Genomic DNA, 18717 nt, shown 5'->3' with positions numbered 1-18717 from the left:
CCCCTACGATAGTTGAAATGGTTGTAAACGCATTCAGCTACGTCATGCCTGTTGTGAAGTCTTTCCCAATTGCCTTCTTTATGCATATTTTAATCTTTTACACATTGCATACTTCGTATGCAATTATGTGTTAAAGCTATGCTTGGTACGGCGGTTTTCAAAGAAACTTTGGTTTTTGTTGCTGTTTTCGTTCTATTTATAGAACTACAACGAATTAACCAATTTTGTCTGTTTGTATGATTTTTAATAATCGTGGATTGCCCATATTGCTTTTTTTTAAATGTATGAAAACATTTATTTGAAGCAATTTTTTTTTTTTAATTTTATAATTTATTTAATAATTTGGGAAAAATTTTTAAAAGATTAAAATATGCATAAAGAAGGCAATTGGGAAAGACTTCACAACAGGCATGACGTAGCTGAATGCGTTTACAACCATTTCAACTATCGTAGGGGTGCGAGTTCGACTCCCACTCCCGGGAGAAAAGGCTTTGAAGAGATTTACAAGGTATAATCGAAACAGCTGTCGCCTTGTCCGTCCTGATGTCACGTTGTTTAAATTTTTCCCAAATTATTAAAGAAATTGTTTAAATTTTAATATTTCCGTCGAAAATAATGGCAAGATGTTTTCTAATAATAAATCTAATACATGTTTTAACTATTTTATGTTTCTGCTTAACTGCTGTTTCAGGATGCACGTTTTGCAGCTCAATAGCAAGGGCTGACTTTGGCTATGACGAGATAGTGACCCGTTTTGATATTGATTCTCGAACCCTGCGCATATTAAAAAGAATTAAAGCATGTGCCTTCCGCGTGTCGCGACATGGTCGATCTGGCTGCGTTGCTTTATATGTCTGTTGTTTTGCGGCGCAGATGAACACAACATTGAAGAACAATGTACACATTTCACCTCATTATAGCGAAACATTCAAATAGAGCCATGAATAACACTATCTGCATCAGAACAATTTCTTTCATGCACACTGCAATAAACATCGCATGATGCTGCTTCTATCGCATCCTTTAATAATTCTTTAATTCAGTGTTTTTATGTAGCAGTTGCCTATGCAGCTCAAAATTCGCTCTGCATGAAAAAGTGTTAAGCTCATACAAGTCATCACTATTGGGAGTGTTATCGAGTTGATGGTCATTTGCCGGATGCAGATCCGGTACGTTCCGGTACCACCTCGGGAACGATTTGTTATGAGCACATGGGACCTTCTAGGCCATTCCGCCCTCCCATCCCCTAGATCTATGAGGAGTTCGGGGTCGCCAGAGCCTCAGCTGTTAATGAAACAGGATTCGCCACGTATAGGTGAGGTTGACAATTGGGTTTGGAGAAGCTATATATTACGCTGGCAACCCCTTGAAAGGGTTGCGCTACACAACCCCTTGAATCTATTTGGTATTTTAGTCGCCTCATACGACAGGCATACCTACCGCGGGTATTATCTAACCCCCTATCCCGCTGGATTATCCTTCGACACTCGCCGTCGGCATCACGTGCCCGACCATAAATCTTCCGGAAAACTTCTCTCAACACTCCAAGAGCCATCTTCTCTCGACACCGTCAATGATTCCCGAGCCATAGAGCACGACAGGCATGATGAGTGACTTGTACAGAGTGATTTTTCTTCGTCGGGATGGGACTTTACTTTCAGTTGCCTACTCAGTTCAAAGGCATTTTCCGACTGATTTCTAATCTGACATTTTTTTTTCTGTTAATGCTGGTTTCAAAATAGACGAAATCCTTTACAGTGTCGAAATTATACCCGTCAACAGTGACGTGGCAGATTCTTTCTTGGGTGACAGCAAGTACTTCGTATTGTCTTCATTTACCGCGAGAACCAATCCGTTAAGTAAAAACAGAAAAAAAAAATTTCTAAAGTACTTTGAGCTGGCTTCCACAATTTCGTTATGGTAAACAAGCCTATATATGGCGGCAGTCGCAGTGACCTATATTCACTTTTTATTTTTATAAACAAACGACAAGATATTAGTTTCTTTCCTATTTTGGATTAAGTGCTTTGCTATAAAAAAGTACTCGATTTAATACTGCTTCACAAAGCGGCCTCTTCTGTTCTTCCCCTTTCTCTCATCATTCGTATTAATTGAGAGCTTTCAGAATGAACTGTCACTACATAGACCACCTTGTCGTTATTACATCATGTATAATATATAATTGAGTAACTCAAATTTTATGAATTTTTTTAATGTTTTTGATTATTTCTTAGTGCAAAAAAAACACTAAAATGTATTTTTTAACAGCGGAATCTAGAACTTAAGCACATTAAATATGTTAGTCTAGACAATATTTGTAAAGAGGAAGATATCATTTTTGAATTGAATCATTTTTTTATTTTTGCACAATTAGAAATATCGAAATTGCGCCTTGTAAACAAGCTGAAACCCACATGAAACTAAAAAACGAAAACAAAAAATATTTGCATGATTTTTTAAGTTTGATTTGTCAGTAAAATGACGCAATCGATCGACGTTTTTTCTGTCTTACTCCTACTCATGCAGTGTGTGTGCTCATAAGCTTAAATTTTGAACGAAAACTATTCATTTAACAACTAACTACATATTTTTATGTTTACTAAGAAATAATTTTTATTTTTCTGTAGGACGATGGCGATAACAAAATGCTGAAATTACGTTTCGATGTAAGCCAATACGCCCCCGAAGAAATTGTTGTCAAGACTGTGGATCAAAAATTGATGGTAAGTACTTTTAATTGGATATTAAAATATATTTACCTTAAGACGAATCGTATTTAAGACAGAGACTGTGCATAACAAAAGTAGGAAACGACACGATTATTTAACTAATTGTAACTCGCCAAAGTTCATAAAAATAAATATAGTAAAACTAACCTAACAGCGAAATTTAGAACATTTCAACTGCTGAGTGAAATATCCTATCTCGGCTGTTGTTACGAAAATGTCCTTTCTAAGAGAAATATTGTAAAACTTCATATTTCAAAATTTGTTTCAAGAATGCTCAGAGTTTTATTCAAAACATGAGCCGTATTTTTTTACACGTATATACATCTACGTTGGCGCGTAAAAAAACGCTTATCCTCACTTAGATAATGCTTAGGAGACCCATCTGGCGGTAACTAGCTACAGAACATGTTGTAGCGAAGAGCGGAGATACAAACCTCTGTTGTATGTCTATGTATTAGAGGTTTACGCCGATCACTTTATCGGCGGCGGCGGCGTAGGCTCTTTTATATACCGGTGGCGGAGGCGCGCCGGCGTACGCCAGTGTTCTTACTTTTCTTGATTTTTCTATTTAAAAAAATAATATTTAGGAAGGGTTTTGTTTGTATGTATTTAATAAAATCAACGTTTTGGCCATTTCGGAAAGATCCTGGGTTTTTGCCTCAAAATCTCGCAGATCGTTCAAAAATTTTCAGGAGTAGCTCCTTGCGGAGAGATTGTCCGTCGTTCACTTACTCCAGAGAGGCTTCGAAATTAACCCCGGTCTTTGGAATTGATACTGCTGCGTCTGCTGAAAAGAAATAGAGATACATAAAATGGTCACACTTTTGCCTGTATATCTCGCGCAAAGCGTAGTTTCACCTGGGGTTAACTCCTAATAATCGTCGCAAACACAATTTCTTTAAATCATTTGTGGCTCCTTGGAGGTCACGCACAAAGGCGACTTACGGTTGCTATTAATGTTCTATTAATACTCATGACTCTCGTGGCACAGGGTGCCTCCAGTTTTTTCGGCTGTTTCTAAGAGCTACAATTCCCGATGTGCGAACAGTAGCAATACCGACCACCAGGCGCTACCACGCCTCCTGCCCTCACACCATATGCCAGCACAGAAGCTATAGGACTGCGACTTCGGACTCATACCTTCGTTGATGTCACTTTCCTAGACGCTATAGGTATAGCTCCGAAGGCTTTCTAACTGATGTTTTTGTCGCGCAATGCTGCCTAGCTACACCAGAGAAACACCTTGAAACGTTAGGGAGTGACTATTCGGCCAAGGATGTCGCCCTCGAAATCATAAGCAGTCTAAGTTGATGTCATTGCGTAACTCATGGGTGAGAATCGTATAATCGTCGGCGCATCTACATAATTAAAATTTTACAAGGACCCTGGATAAAATTTTTAAAATGTAGATCAAAGTTTGCAGACGTTTGTGTTCACAACATTGATTTCAATAGTCTTCGTTAAATCAAAACGATATTTAAGAATGAAAGTCGACCGATTTTAAGTTGAAAGATGTTAACTGCTGGTTTCCGGCCTTTTGATATAAGAGCTCATTATGGATGACCGCATACCTTCAGTTTTCAGACTAGTTCGACTGTTCACTACGTTAGGGCAGTAGCACACACGGTCATTAGTTCGACTGTTTTGGGAAAGATTTTGCTTCGCCACTTTGAGTGTTCTTCTTGCAAAGGACAAAGCCTCACCTGGTAAATATATGCGCCTACGTATTCACATTTGTAAAAGGAGCCGTAACGTGTAGGTGATATTTAAACTTGGTTGATGAGCTATAATCAATGTGATTCACTCCAAGGAACTAGTTTTGAATAGGGCCGCCAACTTTAGGAAATGTTAAACCGGGAGACTTTGGTGTTGAAGGATTAAGTATGAAAATCAAAATTAACATTTCAGACGCTATTGTATAGTTTCGCAAATAAACAACAGATGTTTGAATGTAAACCTAAGTGATTTGTCAAACCCTTCTCATACGTAAATATGTATATCCTCAACTTAAGTATGAGGTATGAATCAGGATTAAGGATAAAGGATTTTGCATAACTGATTTCGCTTATTCTTTCAGCCAATCGCAATATAAACTTAAAAAAAAAAATCGGCACTTTTTTTGGGTAATTTTCTTTTTTTAACAACTTTTTACAATTTGAAAACATGTTCGCTTCGGGTCATTTTATTTGAATTCATTGTTCATTATTAACTTTAAAAAAAAAATATGCAAAGTGAGCATATAAATTTATTATATAACTTTTCTTTTAGTGTTTTGTTTTAATAACTTGGTGAATTGGGTGATGCAAAGTCCGTCTTAAGCTGACATCGAAAGCACCCGTTTTTTAAAATAACTTTTAAACAGTTAGAAAGAGTTAAATTTCGCAATTAGTTTCTTATAACTGGCAGTGATGCGTATCCGTTGATACCACTTTAGCTCATATTCGACCAATTTTCGACATGAACAATAAATGGCCTAAACAGTCTTAAACGAGTAGAAAATATAGTAACGCCACGGACGCCGCCGCCGCCGCCGCGCCGATATTTTTGACATTCGGCGGCGGCGTGCCAAAAACGACAAAAATCGGCGGCGGCGGCGGCGTTTATCGGCGGCGTATATCTCTGCTATGTATAAGCTATAGCTGCATCGGTTGCGATGAATAATTGTGTATAATGCGTATTGAAATTTAGGAGTACTAATTTTTTGCGCAGCAATTTCAGAAGAGAAGATAAAGTTTAACGCTTAGCAGTCCATATAAAGTTTAAGCGTAAACGTGTATAGACGTAAAAAAACACAGCTATTATGACGTGAGATAGAAATTGTATGAAACAAATGGACAGAATTCCGATAGGAAGTTTTTGTGAAATATTCTGAGATAGAGCGTTTTCGAACTGTCAGTTTTAGCATATATGTATGTATAAGAAAGCGAATACTTATTAAACTCATAATTAATTTCCAGTTATGATGCAATGCAGGGTTAATATAGTCTTCTTATAAATTAGTGCACACAGAGAGCACCAAAGTTGACAAAACCCGAAAAAAAGTGAAAAAAATCTTGTTCGTTGGGAAAATGTTCAGTTGTGTTGTTTTCCTAGTTGATCTCGGTTTTACACGATCTGGAGTGAAACTAAAAATCATGTTATAGCCTATAAAGCTAAAGGCTCGCAAGCGTCCAAAGGTACGAAAACCCGGTTTTTTGCCCGTAACTCACGTTTTTAGGGGTGTCCGGCAAAATCTTGTATGGAGTCATTCTTAGATCTTCGAGATCTACTAGAGAAATGTTACGACTTCTCAGGTATTTTCGCTTCAGTCCTTTTTGTAACACTGTATTATCTTATTTACAGCATAAAGAAGGAAATAGGAAAATGTTGTCTCAAAATCAAATTAATCAGAAACGGTTACAGCTAGAGTAATTTGTGAAAAATCGGATAATTTTAAAACGCGATCAAGATCCAATCTATATGCTTTATAGGTTTTTGAAATGGTGCAAATGAATATTTAAAAAAACATCTATTCAAACAATAATCTTCCAGAAAAGTACCAAGAAAGTGGTAGCGAAGTTTGCCTAGACACCACATGTCTGAATTACATTGTACATCTGGCATTCGCTGTCTCAAGAAAATCAATCACAAGCCAATGTTGAGGAGCGTCGTTCACCAACTGGTTCGTTTCGGACGGTTTGGTGGCGTTCCCCATTAATTGATCTCCAATACCTGGTCGCTGCTTCACTGTCAAACGATAAATTGAGGCGAATGAAGAATTCCAAGCTGCCTGCTGTTATTAGTTAAACCTGAAAGATGTTGCATTGGTACGATAACGTTACTTAAGAATACCAAAACTTCTTGCAAGTACTTTCCACTCGGTTTCACCCTGCGTTTATATTGCGTAGGCGTTAGTCACCTCAGCACTGACATTTCGTCAAAAGTGTTTGTTTTATTTTTTGTTGAACAAGTTATTTAGAACAAATTTCAAGTGTTTTTTTTTTTTTTTGTTCTTCAATTCAAATTTTCAAATATTTAATTTATATTGTAACGAATTTTACTTGCAATTCCTCTTACTTGCAATCCTCTGCTAAGTTCGAATCACTAAACTGTTGAATAAATAACTCCAATATTGAATGATGGAAAAATGGCCTTTATTAAGTACTTCACAATAACACTCAAACTGTGCAACGAATAGCTTAATAACCAAACTGATATCTTAAAGGAAACTGACTTTCAAAATAATAGTGCTATTGCTCGCTAGATATCGTCTTACTCGTAACTGCTTGACAATTCAAATCAAACTGAATTACTTCTTACTCGCTGGCGCCGCTTTTATAGTTTACGCTGCATACTTCTAGGCTCTTCGATTTCCAGAAGTTACTAGTTGTTTCGGCTACAAAATCGCCAGCCACAACTACGTGCACGAATTATTGCTCTCTCTTGTGACAACTCAGATAAGGTATATGCATGTGTTTGTAGTTTACAGTCTCCCGCACACACATAAGCGTATAAGTAAATTCATCGGTGTGTGACATCTCATCTCTTGCTGCCTTGTATGTAAATGTTGCTCGTCGGAATGTGTACATATGTGTAGACGCAATTATTTATTCGTTTATGTAGATACATAATGATTGAATTATTGATGTGCATTCACGTCACTGCTTAGATCGGCTTAGAGCTGGCAGCACTCCTTAGTTTTGCTAATATTCGTAACACTGCCCTCCACCTAAGTCTGATCGTCCCGATCAGACAAATCTCTCGATCTAAACGCTGCTAATCTCTCCAAATGAACCACTTTCATTTTGGTTCGTGGTTTGGTAGTGGTTTGTATGCGGTACACTACATCGTTGATCCGTTTTACAACTTTGTATGGGCCTTCCCAGTTACACTGCAATTTCGGGGACAAACCTTTTTTTCGTTGTGGGTTGTATAGCAGCACCAAATCTCCTTCCTGAAACCCTTCCGAATTAATTGCTTTATCGTACCTCGCTTTCATCTTGTCACTCATAATCTTTGCTCGTTGCCTTACCAGATCGTGTATCTCTCTCAGCTCTTCTTCTAAGACATCAGTGGATTTCTTGACATTCCTCTCCGCATCGGCATCTATCCCATACTTCAAATCAGCTGGCAGTCGAAGGTCATTGCCAAAAATTACCTTTGCGGGAGTTTGGCCCGTTGTGTCATGTACTGCCGATCGGTAGGCCATCAAGAATAATGATATGTGTGTATCCCAGTCCTTATGGTACTTGTCGACTACTTTCCTTAAATGCTCCTCCAATGTTCTATTGAAACGTTCCACCATACCATCGGACTGAGGATGCAATGCAGTTGTCCGTGTTTTTCGAATGCCCAACTTCTTGCACAGTTCTTGGAACACAGCTGATTCAAAATTCCTGCCTTGGTCAGAATGTAACTCCATTGGTACACCATACCTTGCAACCCATTCGTTTTTAACCACTTCTGCTACTGTTTCTGCTTCTTGGTTTGGGATTGGGTATACCTCTGGCCATTTACTGAAATAATCCATAACCACCAGTACGTATTTGTTTCCGCGGTTGCTAGTAGGAAATGGACCTGCGACATCCATGGCGATCCTTTCAAATGGTGCACCTGAAATATACTGCTTCATCTGGCCACGACTTCGGGTTTTGGGCCCTTTCGCTCTGTTGCATACCTCGCAATTGGCAATCCACTCGGTGACCGACTGACGGCAACCAACCCAATAGAATCTCTGCTTAATTTTCTCGAGTGTCTTCGTGATTCCAAGATGGCCTCCACTTGGACCATTGTGCAACTCGCTGAGCACGTCAGGAATCCTCTTTCTGGGAACAACTATAAGTTTCTTCTTGCACTGACCATCCTCACTCTCCCATACTCGATGCAAGCAACCGGATATCAATTCCAAACTGTTCCACTGTGCCCAATATGACTTCGCAATGGGACTCTCTGCTGACATATCCTCTCTGCTTGGTCTTTCGTTTCGTTCGAGCCCTTGCATAACATGTGACAGATCTGTATCTTCTAGCTGACACTTTCTTAGTTGTTCCTTGTCCCATTCATCCGTACACGTTATAGTCATTAGCCGGACATCTATAATGTCTTCTTTAGCCTCGGCCTTTGAACAGTGCTTGCATTCCAAACTACATGGCCTTCGTGACATTGCATCGGCATTTCCATGGGTACTACCTTTTCGATGCTCAATGGAAAAGTCATAGCTTTGAAGTCGCTCGATCCACCGTGCCAATTGTCCTTCCGGATTACGGAACTGCAGAAGCCATTTCAATGCTGCGTGATCTGTCCTGACATGGAATCGCTGGCCGTAGAGGTATTTGTGAAAATGTTTAATGCACTCTACCAATGCCAACAGCTCTCTCCGCGTAACACAGTAGTTCCTCTCTGGTTTCCCAATCGAACGGCTGTAATATGCAACTACCTTCTCCTGTCCATCGACCAGTTGTGATAAAACGCCTCCTATAGCATATCCACTTGCATCTGTATCTAGAATAAATGTTGCTCCTGGAATCGGATATGCTAACATTGGGGCAGTGCACAAACGCTCCTTCAATGTTTGGAAAGCCACTTCTTGCTCCTTCTTCCATTCAAAAGCTTTGTTTTTTCTTGTAAGCTCATGGAGGCTATGGGCTACGCTGGAAAAATTTGGTACAAATCGGCGGTAATATGTGCACAGCCCAAGAAAACTTCTTAATTCATGTAGATTCTGTGGTCTTGGCCAATCCTGTACAGCCTCTATTTTTTCGTTCGCAGTGCAGATGCCCTCTGTCGTTACCTTGTGACCCAAATAATTGACTTCCTTTTTAAACAGCGCACACTTTTTGGGACTTAACTTCAGACCAGCGCCAGCTATTCTCTGGAAAACTTCCTCCAAGTTCTTAAGATGTTCATCAAAGTTCTTGCCCAATACGATGATGTCGTCCAGGTACACCAAGCATGTTTTCCAATGTAGTCCTTTCAGTACCTGGTCCATGAGTCTCTCAAAAGTAGCTGGTGCATTACAAAGTCCAAAAGGCATCACTGTAAATTGCCAAAGACCATCACCGACACTGAAGGCTGTTTTCTCTTTATCTTCCTCCTTCACCTCCACTTGCCAGTAGCCGCTTTTCAAGTCCAGCGTGGAAAACCATTTCGTACCAGATAGCGAGTCCAGAGTGTCGTCAATTCTTGGCAATGGGTAGCTATCCTTTTTCGTTACATCATTCAACTTCCGGTAGTCCACGCAAAACCTCATTTTTCCATCCTTTTTTTTTACAAGTACTACCGGTGAGCTCCATGGACTAGCTGATGGTTCGATGACGCCGCTGTCGTTCATTTCTTGAATGATTTGACTCACAACTTCCCGCTTCGCCAGTGGAACACTACGTGGAGCTTGACGGATCGGTCTCGCATCTCCAGTGTCAATTTGATGTTTCACAACGTTGGTGCGGCCTGGTTTAGAATCATCCTGGTCAAATATGTTCGCGTACTTTAGGAGCAGTTGTTTTGCCTTACTCTGATATGCTTCCTCTAGTCCCTGCATCCATGCCGTGATGTCATTTGAAAGATCAGTATTACTAGCTGAAACGTGTTCCTGGAGCTGTTCACAGTTAATAACCACTTCAGCCTCTTGGCATCTTCCCAAAATAGCTCCTTTAGTCAGTTTGAGTGGTGACTTGAACTCATTGAGTACTCTTACCGGAATACGTCCATCTTGTTTTGTCATAGCCAGGGTTTTTCCTACAAGTATGTTTAGTGCTGATTTGTTTGCTGCTTCGACAACCCACAATTTGTTTGTCCCACAATCTCCATCAACCTTTGCCCAGATGACTGCTTCGGATTTTGGTGGTATTTGCTGACTCTCTTCCACCAGCACTCGTTTACTGCTGTAGCCTCTCTCGTAGCCGAAATTAAGTGGTACATCCATGTTTTTATATCGCATCGTCTTGCTTTGCATGTCGATCTTGATGCCCTGGTCGATTAAGAAGTCCACTCCAATTATGATTTCATCAACAATTTCTGCCACTATAAAATTGTGTACTACCATGACGTTCCCAATTGCGACTTCACATTCTACTTCTCCAATTACCTGGGTGTCCTCTCCCGTGGCTGTACGTAATCTTGCTCCAAGCAATGGTCTTATCTTTTTGTTGACTAAATCCGCTCGAATGATGGAATGAGATGCACCCGTATCTACAGTCAATAACCGTTCCTTTCCGTCCACATGTCCTCCAACAGTAAGGTTGCTCGATCTTCTTCCAATCTGCGAGATAGAGATTATGGGGCATTCAATTGCGGGAGCCAGCTGTCGCCCCTTGCGGCTGACTCGATTTAGTTTAACGATTGAGTGGTCTTGGATATTTGCTCATCACCTTCTGCTCTGCGTTTACGACCACCCACATTGTTGGAGCTATTGGGACCGCTGCTGCATTGTCGTGCAATATGACCTGGGTTGCCGCACTTGAAACATTTAATAACTCCGGCATTTTTCTGTTGTGATCCCTTCAGTGCTTCCAAAATAGTGTCTACCCAATCTGGTCTTTCCACTTCTACACGATGAGCTTTGTATGCTGGTTTACTCAATAGTGAGGCCGTTTCCTGAGTCAATGCATGTGATACCGTTTCAGAAAATGTCAGCTTTGGGTTTGCGTATGTAGCTCGCTTCATTTCCACGTCCCGTATGCCATTTATGAAACTCTGGATTTTTACCCTTTCAGTGTATTCCACGGGTGCGTCCGCATTTGCAAGATGAGCCAATCTTTCAATATCTGAAGCAAACTCCTGCAATGTTTCATTTGCTTTTTGGTAGCGGTTTTGCAACTCAATTTGGAATATCTGTTTCCTATGCTCGCTTCCGTAACGTCTCTCTAAAGCGCTCATCAATGTTTCGTAGTGGTTCCGCTCGTACTCTGGGATGGTCTGTAAGATTTCCGCGGCAGGCCCTTTCAGTGCCACGAACAGAGCTGCAACTTTATCTTCAGCATTCCATTGGTTCACTGCTGCGGTCTTCTCAAACTGTAGCTTAAAGACCTGAAAAGGAACAGAACCGTCAAAGGATGGTGTCTTTACCTTTGGATTACTCGCTGAAACAGCTGGGCGGTTTAGTTGTAACTGCTCCATACGACCTTTTAACGCTTCTATTTCGGCATCAATTTTGTCCTCGAGTTGTAAAATTTTTGCATCCTGCTCTTCCAGTTTCACAAAGAGCTGCGCTGATACCTGTTCCGAAATTTGTGCCGACATTTCAGATATACGTGCCTCTTGCGCTTCCAGTTGAGATGCCAAATATGTCTTCTGTTCTTCCAATTGTGTCTCCATCTTGGATGTAATCTGTGTCGACATTTCTGACATTCGCGTTTCTTGTGCTTCAATCTTCGATGTTATTCGTGTCTCTTGGGATTCCATCTGTGATGACATATACGTTTTCTGTTCTTCCAATTGTGATGACATGTTGGTAGATATTTGTGATGACATTTCGGACATTTGTGCCGATATTGCAACCAATATCATGTTCAGGTCTGTGTTCGCCATTGTCTGCGGTGTTTCATTTTTCTCTTCAATTTTTGTTGTTGTCTCGTCCTCATCAGGATAAAAAACATACTCGTCCACATCAATTCCTTCTGCTTCCATTGCCTCTCGTAGCCGTGCCTGAAGTTCGAGTTTAACGCCGCTTGTATTCATCCCACGGGCTTCCAACTCCTTCTTTAGTTGCTGGATCTTCAATTCACTGAACTTTGCCATGTCCTTGTTGTCCTTTGCAATTTATTCAACAATCCCACTTCTGACACCAATTGTAACGAATTTTACTTGCAATTCCTCTTACTTGCAATCCTCTGCTAAGTTCGAATCACTAAACTGTTGAATAAATAACTCCAATATTGAATGATGGAAAAATGGCCTTTATTAAGTACTTCACAATAACACTCAAACTGTGCAACGAATAGCTTAATAACCAAACTGATATCTTAAAGGAAACTGACTTTCAAAATAATAGTGCTATTGCTCGCTAGATATCGTCTTACTCGTAACTGCTTGACAATTCAAATCAAACTGAATTACTTCTTACTCGCTGGCGCCGCTTTTATAGTTTACGCTGCATACTTCTAGGCTCTTCGATTTCCAGAAGTTACTAGTTGTTTCGGCTACAAAATCGCCAGCCACAACTACGTGCACGAATTATTGCTCTCTCTTGTGACAACTCAGATAAGGTATATGCATGTGTTTGTAGTTTACAGTCTCCCGCACACACATAAGCGTATAAGTAAATTCATCGGTGTGTGACATCTCATCTCTTGCTGCCTTGTATGTAAATGTTGCTCGTCGGAATGTGTACATATGTGTAGACGCAATTATTTATTCGTTTATGTAGATACATAATGATTGAATTATTGATGTGCATTCACGTCACTGCTTAGATCGGCTTAGAGCTGGCAGCACTCCTTAGTTTTGCTAATATTCGTAACAATATATATACAGCACATAAGAGTATAAGCTACGTTAGTACTAATATTTTGAAATCAAGTTGCAAAATACGATGAGTATTGCTTAAGTTTTATTTCACTCTTTACATTAAATGAAAAAAAGAGTGTTCCATTGTCATTATTGGAGATTTTGATTATGAACTAGTCGAGCAGTCGCCTAGAAAATAACTTCGAATTTTAAAAATACCATAATGAAAATATACAAAAATGTTGAAATTTAAGTCACTTTCACAATTCAGTCAATGTACAGTTCTTAGGGACGGGTCAGTTCATCCTAATCCAACATTCACTATTCGATAAGTGACAGCCGTTGCTACGAGATCTTATATTTTCTAATTGATTTTCAAACCATGCAAACGTGCGTAATCGTTTATTCGATTTAACGAATACCCTATAAATTTGTTTTAAAAAAGGGTTCCCTTTTTTCAAATCGTTGCCAAGAGATTATGCTTAATACACTACATACTCGTTATATCCTATAAGTGCTTGAATGAGGCTATTTTTTGAAAAATGATTCATGGTCGGCGCCGTTGTGTCGAAGACAAAATACATACACATAATCTTTTAATCAAAAATATACCAACAAATCTACAGCATCAAACCATACGTTTGCTAGGAATTCTGTATTCTTCGATCTAATTCTTTATATTTCGTATTCGTATGACGGCAGAGGTTTTGACTGTTAAATTTGTTTGGCAATTACTCGAAACAAATATGACTTTAAAAGTATTAGTACTTTTGTATTTTTTGGCACTCCGCCATGTTTGTATATGTACGTATATGTATTTTTAATATTATTATGTATTTCAAAGATTACATTCATTTTACATCTGTAATTTCGTAGATATCCCATCATCGGGTATATTAATTTAAATTTGTTTATAAGATATTGGAACATTGCTTCGGTCGAGAGTTTCTGTTATGTCAACTTTTCGGTAGCTGATGAATCCATCTTCCATCAACTTACTTGTGTGGCTTCCCGGCAGAACAGAAAAAGTCACTCTTTGGGAACATTTTGGGCCAAGTTCGACATTATTCACGTGTTCATTTGGCGCCGTATGCCGACTGCAGGGCCACGATTTTAATTTCGTCGAATTGAAAATGGATAAAATTGTTTCGTCGATTTTTATGTACCTCTAATTATCCTCTCTAATTCACTAAAAATTGTCTGCCATCAAACGTTCGTAGATCTTTGGTGCTCCTTGTTTTCTTTTCTCCATGCTTTCCTACTTCCTGCCTGAAATCTTTTAATCAAATGATAATGTTACTATTAGCTTATTAGTTATCCTCGAAACACATTTTACTTTTGTATTTTTTGGAAAAAATCCAAAGAAATTATTCTTATTTCCCACTTCTACATAGCAATTTTAAAGGCTTTTAAATACAAATATTAAATTTTACTAAGGAAACTAAATTCATACCTCATAAAAAAAAAATCTTTAGCACAATCGTGGCTGATTCCCACTAGAGATATACATACGTTACTATACTTTATACTGTCTAGGTCGTTTGTTCATGTCAGAAATTGGTCCGATATGGTCGAAAAAGGTAAAAACGGACGAGCATCACTGTCAGTTATAAGAATCCTTTTTCTAGCAGCTCAACATACCATCGTATTTTGCATCGATTTCAACTAGTTATTAAAGCAAAGCATTTGAAGAAAAGTTATATATTTAATTTAATACTAATTTTACTCACATAAAAATAATAAAGAGCAATGAATTGAAGAAAAAAACGACCTAAGTCGAACATGTTTTAATTTTGCCCTATTAAAAAACAAGTTATCCAGAAAAGGTGCCGATTTTCTCAAAAATTCTATATCCCGATTGGCTAAAAGAATAAGCGAAATCGGTGATGTAAAATCCCTTAGAAGGTTCAGTTGACATGGAAAGATTAATTGTTTTTTTATTATTAAATACGCATTTGGAAGCATTTTGCATTTGAAATGATTCTTACATACTTATGTAAGTTAAAGATATACGTATGAGAAGGGTTTGAAAAATAACTTGGACTTACTTATATTCAAGCCTCTGTTGTTTATTTGCGAAACTATAAAATAGCGACTGAAATGTTAGTTTCGATTTTCACACTTGATCATTACCAAAACCCAAGTCTCCCGGTTTGGCATTTCGTAAAGTTGGCGGCCTTATCCCCAACTAGTCCCTTGGATATCGTCATGGTTATAGCCTATCCAAACCATGTTTAAATATCACCTACACGTTACGGCTCCTATTACAAATGTGAATATGTAGTCACATATATTTAACATCTTTCAACTTAAAATTGGTCGTCTTTCACTTTAAAATATCGTTTTCGTTTAACGGAGACTATTGAAATCAATGTTTCGAGTACAAACGTCTGGTCGCATATAGTTTTAGCATAAAGAAGTACAGTGCCGACTTGTACAATTGAAATTATGTAGAGTGCCGAGGTTTATACGATTTTTACCCATGAGTTACGCAATTATATATCTACACGTAGACTTATGATTTCGAGGGCGGCATCCTTGGCCGAATAAATACTTCTTAAAGTTTCAAGATGTTTCTCTGGTGATACGAATAGTCTATTGGGGGCTATGTAGCTCGGCAGCATGGAGCGAAAAAAAAAACATCAGCCAGAAAGCCTTCGTAGCTTCACCTAGAGCTTCTAGAAAAGTGACGTCGACGAAATGAATTCGATGTTGCAGTCCTATAGGAACTAATCTGGCATAGGGGATGAAGGCCAGGAGATGCGGTAGCGACTGGTGGTCGGAGTCGCAACAATTCGAACTTCGGAAATCGTAGCTCTTAAAAAGAGTCAAAAAAAACTGTTGACGCCCTTTGGCGCCATCAACAATAGGCCAGCAATAATGCTAATAGTTGGTGCCATGAGAATCATGACTATTAAGACACCATTAGTAGCGGCGGTAATTGGCCTTTGGGCGTAAACAGCAAGAGCCACAAATGATTTAAAGAAATTGCGTCTACAAAGTCTTCAGAGTTAGCCTAAAACATCTCCTTCGGTGAAATTATGCCTTTCACGAGACATACAGACAAAAGTGTGACCGTTTTAAGTATTTGTATTTTTTTCATTCGTTGATTTAATGAATTTGATACATTTCTCTTCTTAAATCATTGTATTTTTATAATAATGGAAAAACTGAAAAGAATTAAACAGACTGGCTGATATTATAACTATTTCGACCCTGCTAAAAATCTCTTCAAATATCTTCTTTTTTTAATTAGAAAATATATTCACCCCGAGTGAGATTCGAACTCAAACACATTAAACTTACGATTAAAATAAGTGAATAGACAATTAAATCAAAGATCATGTATTTTTTCGGCAGACGCAGCAGTACCAGTCTCTAGAACCGGGGTTAGGTACAAAGGCTCCTTGGAGTAAGTGAAAAAAGACAATCATTCCGCAAGGAGCTACTCCTTTGATGCAATTTTTTGAACGATCCGCGAGAAGTTGAGACGCGTTACATTGAAGTATCAGCCGTTAGTCCTGGTAAAAACCCCGGATCACTGCAGTAGAACCGATTTCCGTGGGAGGCGCGAAATGGCCGAAACGTCGATTTCCCTAAATTCATATGTAACAACAAAACCATTCGTAAATATTACTTTTTCAAGTAAGAAAATGAAGTTATTTAGAGTAAGTACGCCGGCGCGCCGCCGGTATACTGTGGATCCTACGCCGCTGCCGCCAATAAAGTGATCGGCTCAAAAATATCAGTACAACGTCTTCAAGAATCTTGATGGAGGAAACATTACAAACTTGCTGATAAACAGACTTATAAAAACAAGAATTACAAACCAATTTTTAACAACTAACTGACTGCATTGCTAAAATTGTTCCAATGTCTAATGCTCCACAATTGTTCGAACTTTCACTTATCATTTATTTTCCCTTTTTTCTCTTCATTACACAGGTGCACGCTAAGCATGAAGAGAAATCTGACACCAAGAGCGTTTACAGGGAATATAACCGTGAGTTCCTCTTGCCGAAGGGCGTCAATCCGGAATCAATCCGCTCATCGCTCAGCAAGGATGGCGTTTTAACTGTTGAAGCACCACTGCCCGCAATTACAGCTGGCGAAACCATGATTCCCATTGCACATAAGTAAATTAATAAAGAAAAAACAAAAACAACGAAATTTTTTGCAACAACTGCCGCAAACAAGCAATCAAGAACAACAATTTTTTAACAACAACAACAAAGAACAAAAGAAGGAGTGAAAGCGGCTGAAACGCAGTTGTTTATGAAGCCCGAATGATATCTTAAAAACAGCAGAGCTATAAATATTTTTGAGTTTGGCTGCAAATATCATTCGGACTTAATTAATTTTTAACTATTAAAAAATCTTTTAACTATATGTAAATTAATTTTTCTCAGAAATTATAATTTTCCCCCTCATTTTTACGTTGTTTTAAATATGCTTTTCTTCTGTACTACAATGTATGATAGAATTCTCACAGAAAAAAGAAAGAACATGATAATAAAGAACTCATACAGTACATGGTATGTATGTATGTAAACTTATATATATATATATATATATGTATGTACCTCTTATGTTTCATCAGCCGATGAAATGGAAAAATTAATGAAGCGAAAAACCAAAACTTTTTTTGTATTTAAATTGCTATTAAACTACACATGAAAACCAAAATAATTTTTGTTTTATTTTATTTTTACTACCAATTTAAATTTCGTTTGTTTAGTTGTCAGAGCTGTGAATGATTGCAATCAAATTTTATCGTAATCACAAAATACAATAAGTATTACAATCATATTAGTTTTAAATAAGATTTGATCGTATTTATGGCTATTGTAAAAAATTCCAATCTACAATCATTAGGATGTCAGTGATTGCAATCACGTTTGCGCTACCTCCTTGATTGGAACCATCTTATTACTGTTTTGATGTTTGGAATCATCGTATTTGATTGCGCATCTGAATTGATTGCAAATGACGGGCATACAATCAATGATTGCTGCTCCCCAGCAAGGCCGCTGTGCACACTTAGGCCAGATGGCCCATTGTGATACCACTGAAAGAGCTAATGACCTTTTATATACGCAAAAAGTTTAATCAATTTGCACGTCTAACGTAGCGCAGGATGCCTTCAATTTCAACTGAACCAAGGTCCGCTAAACAGCCGATTAAGTGCTTCTTCAGACATTAAATGCGTGCTCTGGCTAGAGCCGGACATCTGCATACGAAATGTTCAACACTTTCTATCTCCATCTTATCTCAACAGCTTCAACAGAATTTATTCGTTGGGGTTCCCATGCCTTGGCCTTGTACTCCCATCCAGAGATGCTTAAAAATATATTCAAATTTATTTCGTTTCGTTAAAGCGCAAAAATAACTCAACAAAATCATTTATTTTCGTTAAAGTTGAAAACAAAAGGTTAGGTTAGGTTGAACTGCCCGGTCAATAAAGACCTCACGTAGACCGAATATTTCTCTAGTGTTACCAGCATTTGTTTCACGACCAAACGTAAGAACCCCAATCAGGTGCCAGGATTTATGTTAGAAAATAACT

The 18717-nt window shown here is 38.5% G+C and overlaps 1 protein-coding gene across 2 annotated transcripts in view; it reads left to right on the top strand.

Annotated features, from left to right (window-relative positions):
- The window catches only part of LOC137250313 (heat shock protein beta-1), an 83609-nt gene extending 65769 nt beyond the window's left edge, over positions 1 to 17840 (top strand). For both annotated transcript variants that reach the window (XM_067782892.1, XM_067782893.1), the window contains 2 exons: positions 2628 to 2723; positions 17097 to 17840. In XM_067782892.1, the coding sequence (XP_067638993.1) occupies positions 2628 to 2723; positions 17097 to 17291 (291 nt within the window). In that variant the 3' untranslated portion in view covers positions 17292 to 17840. The remainder of the gene's footprint in view (positions 1 to 2627; positions 2724 to 17096) is intronic.
- Positions 17841 to 18717: the final 877 nt, after the last annotated feature.

The sequence above is a fragment of the Eurosta solidaginis genome, chromosome 4 (genome assembly GCF_040869045.1).
Source record: "Eurosta solidaginis isolate ZX-2024a chromosome 4, ASM4086904v1, whole genome shotgun sequence".
Lineage (NCBI taxonomy): Eukaryota > Metazoa > Arthropoda > Insecta > Diptera > Tephritidae > Eurosta > Eurosta solidaginis.
Note: the sequence above shows the minus strand (reverse complement) of the source record. Positions and strands in the feature narration are given on the sequence as shown.